The 23409-nt window shown below is 43.6% G+C and overlaps 1 protein-coding gene across 2 annotated transcripts in view; it reads left to right on the top strand.

Moving 5' to 3' along the window:
* Positions 1 to 23409, top strand: part of LOC147019637 (membrane-associated guanylate kinase, WW and PDZ domain-containing protein 2-like) — a 78728-nt gene that overhangs the window by 4800 nt on the left and 50519 nt on the right. The window contains exons 3-4 of one of the 2 annotated variants that reach the window (XM_085894197.1): positions 3581 to 3725; positions 23250 to 23365. In XM_085894197.1, the coding sequence (XP_085750323.1) occupies positions 3581 to 3725; positions 23250 to 23287 (183 nt within the window). In that variant the 3' untranslated portion in view covers positions 23288 to 23365. The remainder of the gene's footprint in view (positions 1 to 3580; positions 3726 to 23249; positions 23366 to 23409) is intronic. The other variant, XM_085894196.1, reaches the window with a different exon arrangement.

Here is a 23409-nt window from a genome sequence, read left to right on the forward strand (position 1 = left end):
CCTGTCTGTCTTTGTTTTTTTTTCTTTGTATACTTTGTCGAGGCTCGTATAAGAGCTAACGCACAACGAGGGGAGCATGAGACAAGAGGGGTGGGAGTGGGAAGGACAAAACAGTGGGGAGCAGAGACATTAGGAGATCTGTGGAAGGGAGAGGGATGGGCTGGGGAACATGGGGTAAACAAGATGGTACAACAGAGACTTTGAGGAAGGAAAACAGGGAATTTGAAGGAGGTGGGTTTGGGATGGATGAACGGGGGTAGAAAAGATCGAGGATTTGGATTGGGGGGGGGGACGCGATAAGAGGTGTTGGTGAACAACTGTTTTGAAGACCTGGAGGGAAGAATGGGATTAAACAGAGTGAGGGAGTTTATTCCAAAGGCGGGAAAAAAGGAATGAAAGAGTGAAGGCGAGCAGTGATTCTAGATTTTGGTAGTTTTACCAGAAGGGGGTTGTTGGCGGACCTTGAGCGCCCTGCGGAAATATGGTGGGGACAAATCGAATACACAGTATGGAGGGCAAAACCGGAGAGGAGACGGTAGAAGACAGAAAGACCACCGACCGGCCTGCAGTGAGAGAGTAAGAGGCCCAAAGGCTCAGCCTCATCGCGGGAGAGACCAATGATCCGAAATGCCTTGGTTTACACAGCGTGAAGCCGAGAAAGGTGGGAGGCAGGAGCACCAGCCCAGTACTCCATCAGGCTGCAGACGAAAGCTTTGTGGTCAGGAGCTCAGGTGGGCCGAGGAAGGACTTTGCACAACAGAGGATTCCCAGTCGGTGACTGGCTTTGAAGGCCAGGTTGGAAATGTGGCTTTCCCAGGAAAGATCATGGAAGATGATGAGACCCAGAATCTTGAAAGAAAGGACTTCTTCCAGACGATTGTTGAGAATGTAGATGGGGGTGAGGGGGGGGGGGTCCAAATGGTCCTTTTGGAGAGACAAAGTGAGAATGTGAGATTTGTCTGGATTGAAAGACATGTTCCATGTGTTGGACCAGTTTGTGATTTTACCCAGATCTGCAGTGAGTGAAGAAGCTGCTGCTTGCCGGTCTGAGGGATGACAGATGGTACGGCAATGGATGGAGTCATCAGCAAAGAGATAAAGAGGATTTTCCAGAGAGTCAGAGAGATCATTGATGAAAACCAGAAAAAGAACAGGGCCTCGAATGCTGCCTTGAGGAACTCCAGCTTGGACAGGAAGAAGGGATGAAAGAACTCCATTTCGGGCTACACGCTGACTGCAACAGGAGATGAAGTCTGCGAGCCATGAGTGGAGATGGCCTTGAATACCATAGGAAGAGAGTTTGGTGAGCAGGGCAGGGTGCCAGACCATGTCAAAAGCACACAATATGTCTAGGGATATGGCTATGATTTCATGTCTGGCATTGAGGACCTCCATCCATCGTTGGGAGAGCAGCAGCAGCATATCCAGGGTAGAGTGAACTGATCTGAAATGAAATTGATGATCAGAGATCAAGCCATTGGAGAAGAGGAAGGATTTAATGTCTGAAGCAATGATGGATTCCATAACCTTGCTGGTGATTGGGAGAGGCTGATTGGTCTGAAGTTGCAGGGATCTGGTTTTGCACCTTTTTATGCAGGGCAGTGATGTTTGCTGATTTCCAAGCAGATGCCAGATGACCTTGAGCAAATGAGAGGGTGAATAGAACAGACAGAGGGTGAGCAAGAGCAGAGGAGCAGGTTTTTAGGACACGTGGGCTGATGCTGTCTGGACCGGTTGAAGTTTGACAGCAAGGTCTCCACTTTGTCAGTCGAAAAGGACACAGCGTCCAGGAACAGTTTTTGGTGAGATTGGGTAAGGTGGGTACAGAAAGCGATGGGTTTCGGACACAGGATTTCGAAGTAAACACCGAGTTTAGGCATTCAGCCTTTTGATATGCAGTATCAACAGTGCGGCCACTTGAGGTAAGGGAGGGGATGGAGAGGGAACATCCACCAGAAACAGATTTGATTAGATGCCCCCAGGATTTTGAGGAGGGAGAGAGGTTTGAGAGTTCAGACTTGAGCAATGAAAGATGTTGTTTTCTGGCTCTCCTGAGGATAGATACACACTTGTTCCGAGCTTTATGGAAGGAACTGAGATTACCCTCAGTTGGGTTTGTGATCCATGAGGCAAAGGCAAGTTGTTTCAGGACAATTGCCTCGCCACAAGCTTCAGTGAACCAAGGGCTGGTGGAAGAGTAGGACAATTGAAGATGAGAGGGGAAAATCTGTGCATGAGGGAGAGCAAGTTTCTTTGAAGGAATTCCCAGGATGAGTTGATGTTTGACAAAGAAGCGATGGGAGACCAATCTTGAAGTTTGATGGCTGCTTGGAGACCCTGCCAGTCGGCTTGAGTGAAATGCCAGACTCGACGGCGCTGAGGTGGTTCTCTGCTATCAGCCAGAGATGTCCACTTTGATAAGCACATCATAAGACAGTCTTGTCTGTCTTATGACAAAAATTGAAAATGTTGGCATTCATTGCTCGGTCTGTGCCATTTGTGACTTGGCAAAAATATTTTTCGGAGCACCTCTTTTTAAAAATTATTTATTTATTCGTGAAAAAACAAAATTCACCTTGGAAATCTTTTTTTCTTGCTCTGTATCATTTGTCTGTCTGTCTGTCTGTCACATTATTTTTGGCCACAGTTTTCAAGCAATCGCTTTGAATTTTTTTGTTTGTGGAGGTTACCAGCCAAGGACGGCAACACTAAATCTTGGTGAAGATATGAATCCAGATCTGGATACTCGAATTATTTAAGTGATTCTTCACCATTGAGAGATCGGGCCATAAATTATATAAAGCACAATGTCAAAAGGTTATGGATGGATTCCGTTGAAACTTGGTGGACAGGTTGGGTGTGTGACGAGGACAAATGATTAAATTTTGATGAATATCTGGTTCGGATATGAGAATTATTTAATATTTAAGTGATTCTTCACCATTGAGGGATCGGGCTAAAATTATTTGCATGATATCTCAAAGTTGAGGATGGATTCAGATGAAACTTGGTGGACAAGTTGGGTGCGAGACCATGACGAATTGATTCAATTTTGGTGAAGATCTGAATCTGGATTCAAATCCAAGAATTTTTCAGTGAATCTTCACTCTTGAGAGATGTGGACAAAAAAAACTATGTGTAGCATGATATCTCGAAACATTGTGGACAGGTTATAACAAAATTAGATGGATGAGTCGGTTTGGTGATGACAACATGCCGATTAGATTTTGGTTAAGGTCCGGATCCAGGTCTGGCCTATCGGATACAAAACGTCAACTGCTGGAGGTATGCGCCTACCGAGTACCATTCCAGTTGTTTGTTGTAGCTGTCTTCAGTATTCCACACTACAATGTCAGATAATAATTCAACTAATGGCATGGAACAAACATGCATGCAAGCTTGTAAATGAGCAAAAAGCCACAGCTATCGGGTGCCAACAAATAACTATCGTTTCTCAAACCTTGTGAAACAAAATGCTTCAAATTGACTGCTCGAGTTGGTGCTTTCTTCTGCTTGGGTTAGTGATGTGGTTGTAAATTAAATGCTCTGAATACCTCACTCATTCTTGCCTGTGCCACAGGCTGGACACAGTGCTGTGAAGGTTCAAGCGAATGACCTTGTCCTGGAGATCAACGGTACCATTGTTGTGGGTATGACGAGTGAAGATATCGCCGCAGTGTTGTCCACATCCCATAGTTCTATCCAGCTAAAAACCACCAGGCCAGGTGAGTCATTGTTCCCAAAATGTTTTATGCACACTTCGACTCACCTGGGACTTCTCGCACTCATTTGTCATGAAGTAACACTTCGTCATTGAAAAACAATCGTCCATGGAGTTGATTGTAAAATTTTTGGAAAGCCATTAAATTGGTGGATGTTGAAGGTAGATGTCAAGGTGGGAGGGTGGGGGGGGGAGGATAGCACTCGGCTTTGGCTTGAAGCTTGGTGACAGTTTAGTTCATGTAACTAATTTATGAGCTTATTAAGCTGTTTAACACCCCTTGCATATGGTAGTGCATGGGTACTTGAATGGATGAACAAAACATTTTGATATCATTGGTTGAACAGTCTCTGTGTAATGTATGGTTTCAATTTTTGTCATGCTGGAGAATATTTTTGAATGTTTATAGTGCAACTTAAACTCTTATTTCCCTTGTTAAGGCAATTGCAATTTATTACATAGCAAAAGTAATTTGACTCATCATTAAGTAGGTCATGTTCTTGTGAATCATCTCAACAAGGGCACCTCATTCACTTCTCTCCGAACGACCTAACTTTTGCAATGGAGTAGGAAAGCCTCTCCTCCAGTGGCTTTCACCACATTGTATGGAACTATGGCTGAAAACCAAACTTCTCTTCATGCAGATTATTGTGTAATTTAGGACGATGTAGGAGTGTGGCGCCAGAGCTGTTTAATAGGCCCTTGAGAGATATCCTGAAACTTTAATGTAACCCTTACTATTTTTGCTACATGTAACCTGAAAAGAAGATAAATGGATTTTACATGAAGTCTTACTGTTGTACTCTGTAATTATGTACTTTTTCTACGGTTCAAGTTTCATTTTTTTTATGCAGCTGTAAAAAAAAAAAAAAAAAAAAAAAAACTGTGTGTGTGTGTGTGTGTGTGTGTGTGTGTGTGTGTGTGTGTGTGTGTGTGTGTGTGTGTGTGTGTGTAAAAAAAACCAGGATGGCCCAGAGTTTTGCAAACTCACCTCTAAGCTGTCTAACCTGGGTTTGAATCCCGTCTCAGCTATAAACTATCGTCCCGGTGATTTATCAAAGCATGTGCCCTCCCTCAGATAAACATTAAATTGGTGTACGTTAAAGATCCCACCATGTCCAATGTCCATGCACGACGAGTAAGCAAGCTATCGCCAGCATCATGAACAAATTCCAAATTCCTGCCACAACTGCTAGGAAAGGGATGACAAAAACCACCCAGCATGAATGACCCTTGCCAAGAAACTGCTCAGGCAGCACTGAAACTCTGTAACGTAGCATGGTTTATCGGATCAGATTTTCATATATTTTACCTGAATAAATGTCTGTGTATGTCTCTTCCAGCACTCCAAAACCATGAAACCTCACAGCCTGAAACTTTGCATGCATACCAAGGGTACTCTAAGGTAGTGCAAGCGTGAAAATCTGGTGTTTGGGTTAACTTAAACACCCCTTTTAAAGATAATTAATGGCCTTATTTAATTGTATCCTTTATCAGGCGCATCTTCGGCCACCTCACTCTCTGGGGTCTTCAGGCGTATTCTGGGTTACCTCGCTGGCATCTGAAGCCGCCATGTTTTTTTTTGGCCTGCTCAACCACGCCTTGATTTGGAACAGGCTGCAATGATTTCCTGACGATGAGGTTTTTTTTTATTTTATTTAAAAATTTTTTCCACTTTCCTCACAAATATTATCGAATGCCTGTTCATCAGAGCTACAAATCGCTGGGTACATCGCAATGCTTATAAACGCCCTGAGACACCAGCGTTCGTGGCTTTATTTCTTTTCCACACATGCCATAACCTTGATAATCTCTTAAAACTAAGCCGAATTACAAAATTGAAGCTCCTAAATTGTACTCGGCAACAGTTCCGACTCCTAAAAAAAGTGTTCGTTTCTCCAATTTGGACGTTGCTCGAGCGTCTCCGGGAGGTCTTTTTTTTGAAACAAATCTTTATTGCGAGAAACGCCACTCCTCTCGCATGTAGCGGTCAATTTAAGGATGTTATGATGCATCATGATGCACAAACTTTGATATGCTCATCCAGCCGGTTCTTCATTAAATTTTAATGGTTCTTACATAACTTGGTAAATGGACATGCTGCCCTGAAGCAGCGAGCGTGGGACAAACTTGCTGGTGAAGACGACGCATGATTAAAGTCATGACGTCATGAGTTCATTTGGATTTATGCCTCAGATCGATCATTAAAGTTTTATTTAAAATTCAGATTTCAAGTAAGTCCAGTATTTCTTGAGTTGCTGTGCTGTACATTATTTGATCTAAATATTTGGTATCGATCCTTTTTAAAGAAATATTAATTTATTCTCATTACCTGAAAGATCGGTGACTTATTGAGGTATTTTCACAGAATCCAAAAATATATCACAAGTGAGACGTTTCACAAATGTGACACTTCAGGTCAAATCCCATATCAGGTCAGGAATAGCTCTTGATTTCTAATGCAGGTTCTTATGCAACTGAAAGGTTATTATCCATCTCAAGAGAACTATGTATGACGTGCAACCCCTCCTCCCCTCCCTCCCCCCTTTTGCTCCCACCCATTCCTTTAACACTCATCATCTTTCTTGGTTTTCCCTCTCCCACCTTATTATTCTACTTCTTTTGGATTTGTGTACATGACCCGCTTGGTGAACAAGGCCATGACAGAGGAGGGGTCAAAGGGTTGTCAATATATCATGTGGGAGGGATAGGATGATTGGATGCTGTACTGGTTGTGGATAAATGTTTGGGTGTTTGATAAAATGTGAATATCTCATGACTTGCTGCGCATAGTTGTACAAACTCCGTTTCATGACAAATTTTGTGCAAGTTTATATTTCTCTGCACGCTCATTTTGTGGTTGTGAACAGTGCAAGTCGGTCAGGTTCATGGTTTGTGGTGTGTGGCTCGTTGAGTACTGTTGTGGTAATGGTGTTCCCACCATGGGTTGACATGGACAAATTGTTGGCAGTGCAAGCCATTTTGGTTTCTTTCAAACCGGAGGCAGGGTTGGCATTTCTAATGTGCATCCACAATTGTTTGCTGATATTCTGGGTGAAAGCCAGTGATGATCTGTGCTCTCATCACTTGTTGGCAGGGACATGCTTTACACTGTGCGGCATAATGAGATGTCACAAACCCTGTGCTAAGCACCGGCCCTCCTGTAACCCTGATGCAAGAATAAATGAATGGTTAATTTCAATTGCAATTGAGCACAAATGTAGCCATCTGCCTAATCCTTTGGAGGTGATCGACCTACCAATTGATGTGTGAAGGAAATGTGAAAGGGACCTTCAGAAGGACTTGTTGTGCAAATGATACTTGAAATTTGTTTTGTACAGGGATAGTTTTTTTTGGGGGGCACTAAAATCAATATGTACAAGGAATTCAACACTTTTAACTCCAACAAATTAAAAGTGAGCCAACACAGTAAGTAATATGGCTATAAACAATTATGCACAGGGAATGCCAATGAAGCCTTAAATCTTTAATCTCAAATATAACATATGAGCTAGCCAAAAACAAAGTGCACTAGAACGACACTCAGTGGAGCACACAACTCCGACAGGCTGAACAGTTTGGCTGGATCTGCATCTGGACCTTAACCATAATCCAATTGGCATGTTCTTTGTCACCTACCCAACTCATCCACCAAGTTTTGTCATAACCCATCCATAATGTTTTGAAATATCGTGCTATATATCGGTTTTGGCCCCATCTCCCAAAGGTGAAGATTCACAAAAAAGTCTAGCATCCAGATCCAAATTCGGATCTTCACCAAAATGTAATCATTTTGTCCTTGTCGCACATCCAAACTGTCCGCCAAGTTTCATCCGAATCCGCCGTCCATAGCTTTTTGAAATATCGTGTTTTTATATCATTTTTAGTCCCATCACTCAATGGTGAAGACTCACGAAAAATATTATTGGATCTGCTTCCGGATTCAGATCTTCACCAAAATTGAATAAAGCTATCCTTGTCACACACCCAAACTTGTCCACCAAGTTGTGGCCGAATCCGTAATCAACTTTTTGAGGTATCCTGCACACACAGACAGACAAACAAACCAGACAGACTTCTGCACTTGTATTTATAACATCTGTCTGCTTGCACATGTGCTGGCTTTCAGGAGAGATTGACAAACGATTGTCAATGAGTCCGAGACACAGGGATTTGGAGTTTGGCCAAAGTGTCAACACAAAGGCATGTTTTTAGTTTGTTTTTCAATTTTATCTTTTTATTTTTGTACTTTTACAAGACCTATTGATCCTTCTGTTCTGGAAGGATCGTCAAATGAACGTTCCTCCATATTTTTTATGGTCAGCCACTGGAAGACGTTCAGTCTCTTGAACTTCCAGGCCTCACCATCAAGGATGACCTCTCTGGGGCCAACCATATAGCATGAAAGACTGACTACTGCGTGGGAGTGATGAGAAGGAACCTGAATCGGCAAAGAGCAAAGATTGAGTCATCAGGAAGGACTGTAATAGGATTCGTGTTTCAGCTGCTGCTACTCTACCTATCCAGTCCCAGCAAAGTGGGCCTTACAAGAGCAATTTGTAAGAATTCATTTCTACTTGTACAGATTATATATATATATATATATATATATATATATATATATATATATATATATATATGTATATATATATATATATATATATGTATGTATGTATGTATGTATGTATATATATGTATATATATATATATATATAATCCATATCCACCTGGTGATGGCTGGTTTGGGACCTTAGAGTCCTGAGTTTGAGATCCTGTTACCGTTGAATTAACACCAGGTGTGGTTGACAGCCTGTCGTCCTTCTGAGGTCGGCGAAATGAGTACCAGTGTACTGGGGTAATAACCAGTCGGGTTACCTGTGTCGGAGTGGCAACCCGTCCAGGACTGTACTCCTTGCCAATGAAACTGCCTCGGCAGCCCAATGTGCCTTTACAGTGTGAAAGTCATTGTGTGGTGGTGGTGGTGTGTATATATATATTTTCTTCTTATGGTTTTGTAAAACTTACCCCTGGGGGAGAGCATACATGGACAGTTTGAACACGTAGGTGTCCTTGGTCCCTTGTCAAAGGGCTTTTTAGGGGGACATGCATTGGCTAGGCTGTTTGTCCCATGTAATGTCTTCCCCCTTCCCCCTCTGTTACTTTCAATCTTTATTCCTTCACACCATCGTTCTGTTCAATCCCTGTTACTTTCAATCATTCTTCCATTATCCCATCGGCTCATTTCATCATTTCATTTTATTGGCAGAGCACTATACCTTATTTAATGATTAAACACGAGTCAAGGGAACCCAGCAGATAATTCAGGGGTGGGGCGGGGGGGACAAGAAATCTGGTCTCGGCTTACCATGGTAGAAGTCATCGTGCGTCTACTAAAATGACCCAAAATGTGTGAGCATGCCTTGGTCTGCTGCCAGCACCCTGCCTCGCTGTGCACCTACCTGCAAACAGGCTCGAACACCAATTGAAGTCACGTCATCACCCCCAGTAACCAGGGACACCAAGAATCAGGTATACCAAGAACCAGGTCCTGAGCAGAACCAGAAAGAATTGTCCAGCTGTCACCCACCGTCAGGAGCTGTCAGCAACCGTCAGGAAGGTGGTCCTCACATCCTTTTCATAGCCGACCAGTGTGGGCAGAGCCTCAAGCAGACTTCAGCCAAATCCAGCTTGCCTATTTGCACATCGCTGCACGTGACCTCCAACCGTCAACCCCCGTGATCATTCCTTCCCCACCATTGAACAAGATGCAACTCCCAATTGAGCACAGGCCTGGCTTACGACGCCATGTTTGAGGCACTGGAAGAACACCAGCAAGCAGCCATTTGCTGGAATTACTGAGCGAAAATGTGAAGTGCTCACAAAACGTCAACTGCAACCATCACCTCCCTGTTCAGCCCGACACGAACAAGAGCCAACCAGCGTCCATAGAACTGCCGAACGGGGCGTCAAACGTCGAAGGAAAAAGGTAGATCTCAAACATCGATGAAAGAGATGTGGGTGTCGAACGTCAATGGAAAAAGGTGGATGCCTGAGGTAAATGATCCACAGCCATGTCTGACCGTCAGAATAACTGTTCAGGAAAAGCCCGTGGTGTGTTTAATCAAATGTCCTGTAAGGCCAAGGTGTAAATAAATTGTCCACCTCCAAGCCAATGTGTCCTGATGGAAAGGGGGTAGACGAGACTCTGTTGGGCTAACGGCGATCTCTCGTGTGCATGAATGTGTAGTAAAGAGAAAAAGCCTACCCATAAGAAAGGGAATCTATTCTATACCCTTCTCAATACATCTAAGTTAGAATCCCACCAGACATGGAGATGGGTCTATCCTGGACATGCATTTAGGGAAATAACTGTCTGAGGACCGAAATGTTTGTATGCATTAGTCAGATCCGATTCTGAATTGTGTGTGTGTGTGTGTGTGTGTGTGTGTGTGTGTGTGTGTTTGTGTGTTTGTGTGTTTGTGTGTTTGTGTGTTTGTGTGTTTGTGTGTTTGTGTGTTTGTGTGTGTGTGTGAGGAGAATGTGAAAGAGAAAGGGACAAAGATTTTAGGATGAACCCGGGTCGATAGATTTCAACAGCCTTTGTCCATAGCTTAATGAAGTACTGCTCTCCCCTATGAGCTGGTGTCTCTGCATCACAACTGTCTTTCCTGGATCCTGTGGAATCCAAAGTGCTCACCAACCATTATAGTGGGGAAACTTAGCATAACAATTGTGCATTTTGTGAGGAAAGCACCAAATTTGGCACACTAGTAGCCTATCATATGAACAGATTTGGATATTGGGCCATCTCAAATTCAGCCGCTGATGGCTGTGGCAGCCATTTTCCACTGCCATCAAAAATATCCAAATCTGTTCATAGTATGATAGGCTACTAGTGTGCCAAATTTGGTGCTTTCCTCACAAAATGTACAATTGTTATGCTATATTTAGCTAAGTTGCCCCACTATTATTGGAATCTTACATGATGTGGCAGAAGCACAAGGTATGTTGCCTTCATATCGTCGGCAGGTCGGTGTTCTCCCTCTCCTTTTAAAATTTTTTTTTTAATACTGCCTCTACACCGGCATTGCTCCCTCAGCTCTCTCAGTCCTCCAAACCCTGAACACAGCAACACCAGGATGCACGAGTTCTTCCAGTAATCCTCTTCTGGTTAAACTTCCTAAATCCAGGCTGATTACACATCTTGGTCCTCACGGCTCCCATTTATGGAACCACCTTCCAGAGTTCCAGAAGTTGTTCTTTCCCACTCTTCCCTCCAGGGCTTCAAGCAGCAGGCAGTGCATTGCCAGCTCATGTCATCCCCCATCCTGACCCATGATCTTTATTACCTCCATTCACCCTTCCGAACCCAACCCCCTTCCTTGTTGGTTTCACTGTTTGCTCCTCCCCCCTCCCCCATCCCCTCTTTCTTCCTTTCCTGTTTGTTCATTTCATTGCTAAAGGCCCGGTCACACCTTGACGTTTTAGCCAGCGATGGCAACGTATTAAAATGTATGTAAAACGCTGGCTGACGTTGAACTTTTGATGTTTTTTAAAAAAAATTCGGACGTATTCATAACGAGTTGGTCGTATGCATAACATATTAGTAATGGACACAGAACGTTTCGTTGTGTTATAGATAACTTATACCAACGAATGCTGAACCTGTTGTCGGCCTACACAACCGATGCCCAACGATAGTCTAACTTAGGCATAGCGCGTTGCACGCATCGCCGACGATGTCGTGACGTAGCCTATTAAAAGGCTAACGCACAACGATTCGAATCATAACTGCCGTAGAAATGGAAGTGACAACATCGCGGTCACACCTTGGCGATCTTGCCAGCGTATGCCGACCTAAGAAAAATGTGTCTAAAACGTTGGGGGCACGTCAAATACAGTATGAGGAAGTTTGGTATATGTGAGTAGAACGCTAAAGTACGCTATCATACGTCGTAGTAAGTAGAGTACGTCAAGAAATTTTAAACATGTTCAAAATTTTATGACGTACTCGGCGTATGACACACGTTCCGCATGCGATGGGGATAAGTTTTACACACGATATGCGGACGCTTACACACGTCCACAAACGCTACTTATAAGCTACTCATAAGTCGAAACATGTCGCGGCAATGTCTTTTTTACGCGAAACTTATTTCTAAGTTATGTTTGACGTGCTTTGAACCAATTCTTTACGTAGTCCCAATACACATCGACGTATGTAGACGTATTCCAATGACGTCTTCCGGTCGACAAAAAAAAAAAAAATGAATGTGTTTCTAGCTTACAACTGCCATATAAAGACGTGTTCCCAGCGGTTTTGGGAATTGGTATATAAAAATGCTGCTCATAAAAGGGGAACCCAACAGTGTTTTCGAGTTCCTTTTTGAGTCGATGTCCATGTCAGCAGTAACAGTATCAGTATTAGTATTAGTATTAGTATTATTATTAGTATTAGTAGTAGTTTGTTCATGTTGGCAGTAGTAGGTGAGTGTGAGGGGGAGGGTGTGGGTTATGATGGATCGTCCTTGCGTCCACGTGTCCACGGGTAGGTTCATAGGCTGCCACTCAACGATTTAAATGGCTGCATCTCCACTATTGAAAGTAGACGCTTGCGCTCAACAATTGGATTTTTTTTACACTCAACGACTTTTAAACGGTACCACTCAGCTAGTTTCATTGTTTACAATGAACGATTTAAATTGCTGTCACTCGCCTTTGTTTTTTTTTTTTGTTTTTTTTTTTGACGCTGGGGTTTGGAAATTTGAAGCGTTTCTTCTGAACGTGTTAAAACGCTCAAACTCGACTATTTTAAATAGATGCTGCCGATGGACAATTGGAATCATAGCCAAGCTAGACATCGAAGTGTGATCATCCTCGTCATGCCGAAGAAAAGTTTGAAGAATGCTGCAAATAAGTGTCCTGGCCGTGGCCGTGGACGCTGACGCAAGGACGATCCATTATACCGACGTCTTTCAGCCTATGAGTAACTTAAAAGTAACGTCTGTCGATGTGTGGCAACGATCGCGTAACGTGCCAACAACACGTTAATCATAGGTTAGAAATAAGTTTCGGGTACGCTAAACATTACCTCGGCGTGTCTCAACTTATGATTAACTTACAAGTAGCATGTGTTGACGTCTGTCAACGATCGCAGACCGTGCATACAACTTGTGGCCAGCGTAGCGGAACGTGTGAGTCATACGCCGGCATACGTCGTGAAATTTCAAGCATGAAAAAATTTGAGGACAACCGAAAAGTACAACGTTTAAAGCCAACGTACAACGACGTATGGCAGTGTTTTTCAGCGTGCTCTCAATATTATCAAAACTTACCCAGAACGTATTCAACGTGTGCCAGCGTTTTAGAAAAAAAATTCAAAAATCGGCATACGTTGGCTAAAACGTCAAGGTGTGACCGGGCCTTAATCGTGGCCAGTTTTTGCCCTGCTCCACAACTGTCATTTTAACTTAGTCCTTTCATGAGCCTCATTCTTGTAGAAAAAAAAAATGTCAATGCTAGCCAGCTGTCTTTAGCTGTTTTGGACATTGCCGGCACTTAATGGCACTTAATTTGGCCTTACTTGACATGCACGACTTATTTGCACTTTCCCTTTCTTTAATCAGTTTGTGTACACATTCTAAAACATTGCAGCCTCTGTAGGTCAGCTCACTTCCTCTTTGTACATTCTTCTATCCACTTGTCAGTTGACATTTTGAAACATTATCCCTGAAACTTAATCGTTCATTTGTATGGTGTTTTAAGTTAAAAAAAAATTTTTTAACAAGACTTGTTCGAAACTTCCTATAATTTTTTTCCCCCTCTTTTCTCAAAATGCCCTTTTGCCCATTATTTGAATACTGGGCATTGGAATTTTTTATCATGATTCCTTTTGAAACCACATTGAAGATGTAATCAAACGTGACTCTTTTTAATAAATTTTAAACCTGTTAAATTGCTTGGTTGTACCAATACAATGAATGGTGCATGGTTGGACTTTCCAATTGCTTTGCTTCACGGATAGCTGTGAGTTGGCACCTGTTTGAATGAGCTTACTTGTTTAATTTGTGTTTTTACTGATTGTCGTGCACTCTTCAGGACGTGGGGTCAAACTCTGGATGTTTCTGCAGTAATGATTCCCATCTGATAAACTGATTAGTTCATGATATATTTATATATGGTAGACGACCCATTGCAGCTCATGCCTGCAAACCTACTCCTTTTAATGTATCTACTTGGCAACCCCTGCTCCCATTCCCCTCGACCCCTTCACACATTCCTGACAAAACATAGCCTTCATCCACTCCAACTTATTCTCTTCTGCTCACACGGGGAAAATGCAAATGGTGTCTTCTGTCATCGATCTGGCAAGCTGGGAGCAACAATGCACATTTATTGCCACATTTGATGTGATTTAAATGCTCTAATAGTGGCGAGGTGCTCCATTTGAAACTGTTTGTTTGATATATTGTTACGAATCTGGAAGCTGTTTGCACACAGATAGCAGTCCCCGCATTCAGTTATGTCGATAAGTATTTGTTATAGTTAGGCTCCCATCCCCTATGTCTAACGGGAATTACAAGTGTGCGCTGCGAAGTTTCTTTACAGTTCGTTTTTTACAACAAATCCCCTTCACTTCTTCAAACCACCGACTCCATTGCCCACGTGTTTTTGGCTGAAGGCGTGAGCGGAGCCTCCATCACTTCAGATCGAGGCTCCGCTCGGAGGAAGGGCATGGAGCATTTCCTCCAGCCAATGGGCGAAGGGCGAGCAGGGCCAAGGCGTTCCAGCCAATGGGAGGCCAGCATGCCAAAAGCTACTACAGAGCCTCTTCGGGGGGCGGGCCTCCGAGATGCCCTGTCCAATCAGGAGGCTCATGACCTGAGGGCCGGCTCTGCCCCAGCCAGATGAAGTGTTCGCCTCGTCAAGGGCGTAGCCAGAGGTCCAAAAGCGATGAGGTGAACTTGGTTGATGTGACGGTGCGCGCAGCGCATTTAGGTATTTAGGTCGCACGGTGCGTATTGGGAATTGGGGAGGCCGTGTGCTGTCAGTTGTCATTTGGACCAACGGACTTTGGTAAATCCGCTCAGTTACACCGGACCGAGGTCGCTAGAGCGACCCGGTTTGACAGAGTCTGTCGAGGGTGTGACTTCCCCAGGAATTTGACGACGTGGGTACTTAGGTATATTGAAATTGGGCAATTAACCCTACCCCACACCATCAAAATATTGGCGACCACGGTCCGCTAAGGGACCCATGACCTTTCGGACTTATCCGAGAGTCACGACCTAAATTCCGGGGTGTTCGGTGGAGACGACCCTACTGCTCCCCCTGGTGGTCGTTTATCGCCGCCGAATCCTGGCCCACAACAATGTCGCTTTTTGATGCCGAGGATATGTAATAAAAATTTGTATTTGTGTCAAAGCTTGTCACCAATTGCAAATTAATAGTAAGGTATTGTGTGTGTGTGTGTGTACATACACAATGCATAAAATAGAAAGTATGTTAAACATTCTGATATTGAAATGTCTTCTGTACTTTGTGCACGTTGTTTTGACGCAAATGAAATTAAGTTTTTTCCTGAACGTTGTTTATCTTTTGATATTGTGCCATATGTTAATGATTGGTGTGCTAACATAACCCCATATCTTGCGTGCTCACCTGGTATGTATTGGATTTTATCCCCGAGGGAATTGCATCTGATTACATACTTCAATCTTGTGCAGTTCTGCCAGGAAACACTGAATCGTGTAGTGCTTTTTTGGAGGAGTGATGCTAGAGTAGCTGTTCTTTCTTATGCATGCGTGCAAATTGTATTACATAGTTTGCAAAGTATGGGTCTTTTTCCAGCAATTTGTGCCTTGTGGAGACATACTGGAGCAGGATGGGAAGCAATAAAAAAAAAATTCAAATGTCATGAAAAGTAAGCTGTTAGGTGGGAATGTCATTGTAGTGTGGTGAACACTACGTCTCCTGGGAAGGGAATATCACATGATAAGCATGTAGGTTAATCAAGGCTACTCCATACAGCAGATAGCAGCCTGACCATGTTTCAGCAAGAGCTGTATGCAAACACTCCGAGGTGGATACATGAAACCAGGACTGTTGACCAAAAAAAAAAGAGCATGAAGAAGCAAACAAACTGTCATTATATCTGCAAATGAACGTTTGCTCACTGTATGTCCTCCCAGCAATAATATGGTCTCTAACGAAAGATTGAGAAAACTTGAGCACCATGCAAAGAGCCATAGAAAGTTGCTGTCTTGGTGTAAGCAAATGGCCCTAGAAGAGGAACTAATATCAGACAAAATAAAATTGCTCAACACTGGTCACAATAAAAAAATATAACTGAAATGGAACTGGGCGAGACAATGTCGCAAGAACAGTCAACCGGTGGACAGTATGAATGGCAAACTGTCAATGTTGAGAAAGCCCTAGAAGAAGATGGTTGACCAAAAAATAAGATGGAGAAATGAAATTAATGTTAATTGGAGTAGAATAGTATAAATTTAATGAAATAGAGCAGAATTAACCATGTTGAGGGAGGCCTTCTTCCTGGAGTATGATTGTCCCACTTGTCAGCCCTGGTAGTATTACCCAAACAATAGTTTGTGTCGTGGTTGACGAGCAGGGACCCACGGATGACAATTATCCATGACAAAACGTGCAATGTAAAATGTGACTTGAAGTCCTCAATCCACGTCATCAACACCCACTCGCAAACCCTACGTCCTCAACCTCCTCCCCAAACCACAACTCCTCAACCCCCTCTCTTCATCCCCCACTCCCAACCACAAATCCTCAACCACAACTCCTCAGCCCCCACTCCCGACCATAACTCCTCGACCCCCCCTCTCCCGACCACAACTCCTCGACCCCCCCCCCTCTCCCGACCACAACTCCTCGACCCCCTCTCCCGACCACAACTCCTCGACCCCCTCTCCCGACCACAACTCCTCGACCCCTCTCCCGACCACAACTCCTCGACCCCCTCTCCCGACCACAACTCCTCGACCCCCTCTCCCGACCACAACTCCTCGACCCCCTCTCCCGACCACAACTCCTCGACCCCCTCTCCCGACCACAACTCCTCGACCCCCTCTCCCGACCACAACTCCTCGACCCCCTCTCCCGACCACAACTCCTCGACCCCCTCTCCCGACCACAACTCCTCGACCCCTCTCCCGACCACAACTCCTCGACCCCCTCTCCCGACCACAACTCCTCGACCCCCTCTCCCGACCACAACTCCTCGACCCCTCTCCCGACCACAACTCCTCGACCCCCTCTCCCGACCACAACTCCTCGACCCCCTCTCCCGCCCACAACTCCTCGACCCCCTCTCCCGACCACAACTCCTCGACCCCCTCTCCCGACCACAACTCCTCGACCCCCTCTCCCGACCACAACTCCTCGACCCCCTCTCCCGACCACAACTCCTCGACCCCCTCTCCCGCCCCCGTTGCACTGTCACCACTTCCAATATCTTCAGCAACCTTACTCCACAACCGTAACCGACTTTCAACTTCAAATTTCTCACATTGTTCTACTTGCTGCAAAATATCGATGCGTTCCTTCAACCGAGTCATAACCATCCTTAAGTGGGCGATTTCCTCACACTTCCTGCAACAATAAGAACTCTCTGCTTCCCCTATTGTTGAATCCTCATCACGAGTAACTTCGTAACGCGGCTGGTCACTAATTGACCACAAACGCCAATAACTTGACCATGTGACTTAGGGTCCTCCGTCTGCTTACCTAAAGGTCACGTGATCTTACCGGGGAACATGCCCTCGGTACGCACTTGCTTAAACCGAATCACCTTACCAGATCAGATGCAGCCGAGTGGAACTGCCAAGCATGTACCAGATAGGAAACAGATCATTGGCGAATAACGTCACAGCTAAATTACGGTACGGGCCATGCTGAACCAATGAAAGAAAACTTGAAAATGAGCTGGAACATTTCTATGCAACATTCATTTAATTCAGAGGTGAGGAAAGGTATGTGGCAGAGTGAATGTGGTTTTATTTTATGCACAGCAGGGGATAGCAAGGAATTTGTAGGGTGCAGAAAAGGACAACAACTTACAAAAGTGGACACACAGCAGGATTATCCTGACTACCTTCGACAATCTCACTTATTCTAAGACACACATACACACATATACACACACACACACACACACACACACACACACACACACACACACACACACACACACACACACACACACACACACACACACACACACACACACACACACACACACACACACACACACACGTTAGATATTCTAGAAAGAGAGAAAAAGGTGTGGTAAGTGCCCTCAAAATACCTGGCACGGTCGGCTGACCAACGCGGCCCAGGATGCTTTTCGGAGGGGTATGTGGGAAAGACACTGGTGTCTACAATGTGGGAGTGCAAGGTGCGATGTATGTGACGTGAGGGGGTGTGGTGTTGTACAAGAGGAAAATGTGATTATCAGTAATGCGTTCTTCTTTGTGCGTCCACAGTAGACGGGATAGAGAGGTGTATGGAGAGAAAAATTGATGTGTGAGAAGGAAGATCCCTAACCTCACCGTGTAAAGATCTGTATAATGTAAGCGTGTACCCCCTTGGGACGCTCCGCCTGAGCGTTCCCACCTCGTGATATGGCGCGTTATATCATCCTTATTTATTTGCCGGGACCCGTGGCAATCCCTGGATCACCCTTCCTGCAACCCCTACTCGTTGCTTATGGTCTTGCCATGGTCTGATGACTGGATGAGGGCTGTGATAATTCTGGATGCTCACCCGGGACCTTCCTGGTGAGATGCGGTGGAGAATATAGCATTTGTAGCATGGTTGAGCATTGCGCAGCGCCAAGAACAATGGCCGAGGCCACGTGGTGGTTGAAATGGAGTGGCAAATTGTAGTGATGCAGGAGGCGTCTGCAGTTAACATGGTGAGGTTTGGTGAGGTGAAGTGAGGGGAGGAGTAAGGTGAGATGCCGGTTGGGAATTGGCGTGCAGATTTGAATGGAAAATGGCGCGTAAATTCCTGACGAAGGTTGTCTTGTTTGCAACGAGGAAGGCGATCTGAGCCACGGGAGGTATCGTGGTGAGCCTATTAAAAATTATCCATTGAATGGCATGTGTCCTTGCATGCTTGGTGTGTATTATGGCTAAAAGGAAAGGGTTAGAGTAGAAGTCAGAGTACGGATCAGAGATATTAGACCTTAACTACGAATCCCACGCAATGCAATTCATCCCGTTTACCCACTTGACATGAGGGAAGGGCTAACTACACGAATACAAATGAAACTAGAGGGGGAGCACTCGGTAGAATGCAAAACCTCCGCTGCCAATACTGCTAGGTCACTCAAGTGAACCTGATATCCTATTCATTCAATTTGATGTCAACAGTGCTCACAGAGTTATAGTTTGCAACTTTCCCTTTTACTTTTAACTTTTACATACTCAATTCATTCGTCATAACTAGATTCCTTGAGACAGAAATTTATTTTACGTGGGTATATCCACCTGAAGTTCCAAAATCAGCCGCAATTATAATTTTGGCATGTTTTTTGTTGGAAATCACTTATAACATGTCGAAATGCAAAAAAAAAAAAATAATAATCTATTTTGTTGAAAAAAAAGTTGCAAAATTTTGTTTTCTTTTTTCTCTAAATTTTTTTTTTGGGGGGGGGGGTTGGAAATCACTTCAAACATGTAGAAATGCAAAAACAAAAATTCAAATATTTTTTCAAAATGGTGGCCACATTGGACTTTGGATCAAGTCCAAAATCTAATGGCATGATCATTAGACCATACCTAATCCCCCCACCAAGTTTCGTCGAAATCCGTCGGAGTTTTTCCGTAATACTGTTCACAAACAAACAAACAAACAAAGGGGTGAAAACAGTAACCTCTGTCCATCTTCGATGGTGGAGGTTAACTAGAGGGGGAGCACTCGGGAAAGTGCAAAACCTCCGCCGCCAATACTGCTGGGTCACTCAAGTGAACCTTGTATCTTATTCATTAAATATGATGTCAACAGTGCTGACAGAGTTATAGTTCTTTTCTCCAACTTTTTTTTTTTTTGGGGGGGGGGTTAGAAATCACTTAAAACATGTATAAATGCAAAAAAAAAAGAAATCGTAATTTTGTTGCAAAAATTTTTTTTTTTTGTCTACCAATTTTTTTTTTTGGGGGGAGGGTTGGAAATCACTTAAAACATGCAGAATTGCAGAAAAAAAATTCAAATATTTTTTTTCAAAATGGCCGCCATAGCGTACATATTGGATTTCGGACCAAGTCCAAAATTTAATGGCATGATCCTTGGATCATACCTACCTCCCCCCCCCACCAAGTTTCGTCGAAATCCGTCGGAGTTTTTCCGTAATACTGTTCACAAACAAACAAACAAACAGGTGAAAACAGTAACCTTCATTCATCTTCGAAGATGGCAGAGGTTAATAACTGCCTGGGGATCACTGTATGTTGGGTGCCATTGCCTTAGTCATGCAGTTTTGCAGAACCGCAACAATATTTTATGTTGCTGTAATGCTGACAACCGTTTTCCAAAATATGAGTATGTATCTTTATAATCCAGATGATTTGATGGGATTGAGCACACTTGTCGTTCTGTGAACTGAAATCGAGTTTTGGTTGAAAGGGAACAATTTTTTTTACTAAAACAAAATGATTTTCATTGGTTTCGGTTCATTTTAGAAGAGCTTTGACAAAATGATATGAAGCATTCAGTCCGACTGACATCTCGTTGATCTATGACTTGCATTTTCCAAACTGCGCAATCTTAAAGACTAATGCATCGAGATCTAAATTTCAGTCCGACTGACATCTCGTTGATCTATGACTTGCATTTTCCAAACTGCGCAATCTTAAAGACTAATGCATCAAGATCTAAATTTTCTTCAGCAACAGAACAACAAAGATCTCCATGGAATTACCATGTGGTCCACCAGTCAGTCCTGGTTGAACTCTTGAAGGCAGGCCAATTACATGTACAGTACATTTTTAAAATCTCAATTTTTATACAAGATGCTCAAACCATTGTGTAATGGTTTGAGCATCTGCTCTGAGTCTGGCAGGTCGGTGGTTCAAATCCTGCCTGAGTCATGCCAAAGACTTTAAAAATGATACGTGCTGCTTCGTTGCTTGACGCTCAGCATTTAAAAGGATAGAGCACCGATTTTTCCATATAGAAATGGCTATACGACGGTGTAAGTTGGGAAAACGACTTGAAGTGGTGAACAGATGTGAGGGAGGGAGGGGGTGGTGTTATGGTGAAGAGTTTGCGGTGATGTCCTTTCCTAGACATCATTGAAGCTGTTGAGAAATTTACTTCTTGTGTCTTTTGGCATGAATGTTACATTTATAGCAATGGTATCATTGACCACAACAGGCCATCGATCATCTGAGAAAACAAATTGCATTTGGGGATGTTGGGAGTTGTATTAAAAATGATTATCTCTCGTATGCACCAAATATCACCGTTTTACGCGTGGACTGCCATTATCTAATGTTCGCACTCTGCCTCGAAAAACTGGAGAGCCAATTTGTAGAAATAGATGGGAGATTCGATATGAGATTAGAGGTTCTATTGAGAACTAAACAATTTTATTGAGAACTATTGTATGTATTCCCTTGGAGTGGTGCAGTCTCAAATGTTCACCCCCCATGTTGAACCTGCATGTAAAATTTGGATTTTAATGATTGCCAAAAAAAAAGAAAATCCATTGTCCTTTCAGCTTTTTCATTTGGTTGCCTCTCGGCAAAGGTTTTCGGGTTGCTATACATCCATCGAGATCACTTTTCACCTAATGTGTACCTTGCTGTTCTTGAAGAGTCGTTAACAGCCGTATGTTCAGCAATGTCATTCTCAAGATCTACATTGGATCGCCTCCTATCACGTCGATAACTTTTTGGAGAGTTTAGACTTGCTTCTTCATGCTTTTTTTTTTTTTTTTTTTTTTTTTTTGGTCAATAGTCCTGGTTTCGTGTATCCACCTCGGAGTGTTTGCATACAGCTCTTGCTGAAACATGGTCAGGCTGCTATCTGCTGTATGGAGTAGCCTTGATTAACCTACATGCTTATCATGTGATATTCCCTTCCCAGGAGACGTAGTGTTCACCAAACTACAATGACATTCCCACCTATGCTTTTTTTTTTTTAGTCCTGCAGTTGTGCCAATTTCTGATTGTCCCCATGATAACCAATTCGTAGTGTACTGTATCAGCACATGACTGTACTATGTAGCATTCCATTTTAACACACAAGAGGGGATTCTATCACGTGTTGTACGTGTTTTATCCCCATTTGTTTTCCTCTAGTTCCATAATTGTTTCCATTACTCCTATATATGCAACATTTTGCTCTTGATGTGGGTTTGAATGCAACGATTCTTGATGGCGATGCTGCGGGAGTCGTGTGCAAACGTGACATTTGCAGAGACCAGAATTCATCAGGGGCACAATGCAGCAGTACATACATGCAGGCATTTGTGCTGGCAAGAGTTGTGCATGGACGGGGTTACCGATTTCCTTACGGTCCTGGATTGAGCTTGCAGACTGCATTACTTACTGCCATGTGGGCACGCGTCGTCTTACAGATGATACAGTTGCCGTGTAAGCCTCAGCTTGGTGATTATCCACGGCATTTCCGCTTGGTTCCTACCACCTTGGCTCTGCTGCCTGGTATCCATCGGTGTGGAATGTGTGTTGGCTTTCTAAGAAAGTGCAAGGCTCGTTTCAGCACTCAAAGAACCAGGACACGGTGTCTCTTTCAGCTCTGTTTGTGGCCATTCGATGGACGTCTGTACATGCCAATAAATGCTCTGATTTTTGAACCTTTTGAACCTTTTGAACCCAAGCCCATTTGCACTTGAACTTTCGTGGCCTTGGATTTTTAAGCTTGTACGCAATTCTACTCGCTATGTTACTCATGAAGTTGCTTGGACAGAGGCATTGTCTGGCTTGTTTATTTCATACCGTGCTTTTGGCTTTGTGATTGCCAAGATCGCTGTGCAGTATTACCATGTATAACTACTGCATCGGCAGCCTTTGTATTATTTGGATTGGGGCAGTGGGATTTGTATTATGGATTGGGGTTTGAATGGGGTGTTGGGGTGGGGGGTTGAGGAAACCTGGAATGACAGCTGGACAGGATGGGTGTTATGCTTTGGGCTTTTTTTTTGTTTTTTTTTCTTCTCTCTCCTGGGACTGTTTAGGGTCATTGGAGCATATCTGTTGAGTCCAAATGATTTGACTGTTTCTTGCCTAAACTCTTCTCTCATTTTGCATGAAACAAAAACTAAACAATCATGTAGAATGTGAAAGTTTAACGATAATATTATACTAATGGGAAGTTGTGATGGTGAGTTTAAATAAATAAATAAATAAATATCCATCTGTTGTAATAATTAGCTCCACACACTTCGTCCCTTTTTAATGCCAGCTGTCGACCATTCTTACTGACTACCTTCAAAGCTTCCGTTTCATTAATAATGAATTGGGTCTCCCAGATGCATACTGGACGATCGCGCTTCGTATGCCTTGCTGATATCCGCTTGCATCCCCTCAATTGAACATTATCACGCATGGATGCATCCATCGGCTGGCCACAGCACTGCAGGCCCCGGTAATATTTGATGTACTTCTTTGATAAAGATGTAGTTTGTCAGA

Source organism: Eptatretus burgeri, chromosome 9 (genome assembly GCF_056783735.1).
Source record: "Eptatretus burgeri isolate ZD-2024b chromosome 9, Ebu_testis_v1, whole genome shotgun sequence".
NCBI lineage: Eukaryota > Metazoa > Chordata > Myxini > Myxiniformes > Myxinidae > Eptatretus > Eptatretus burgeri.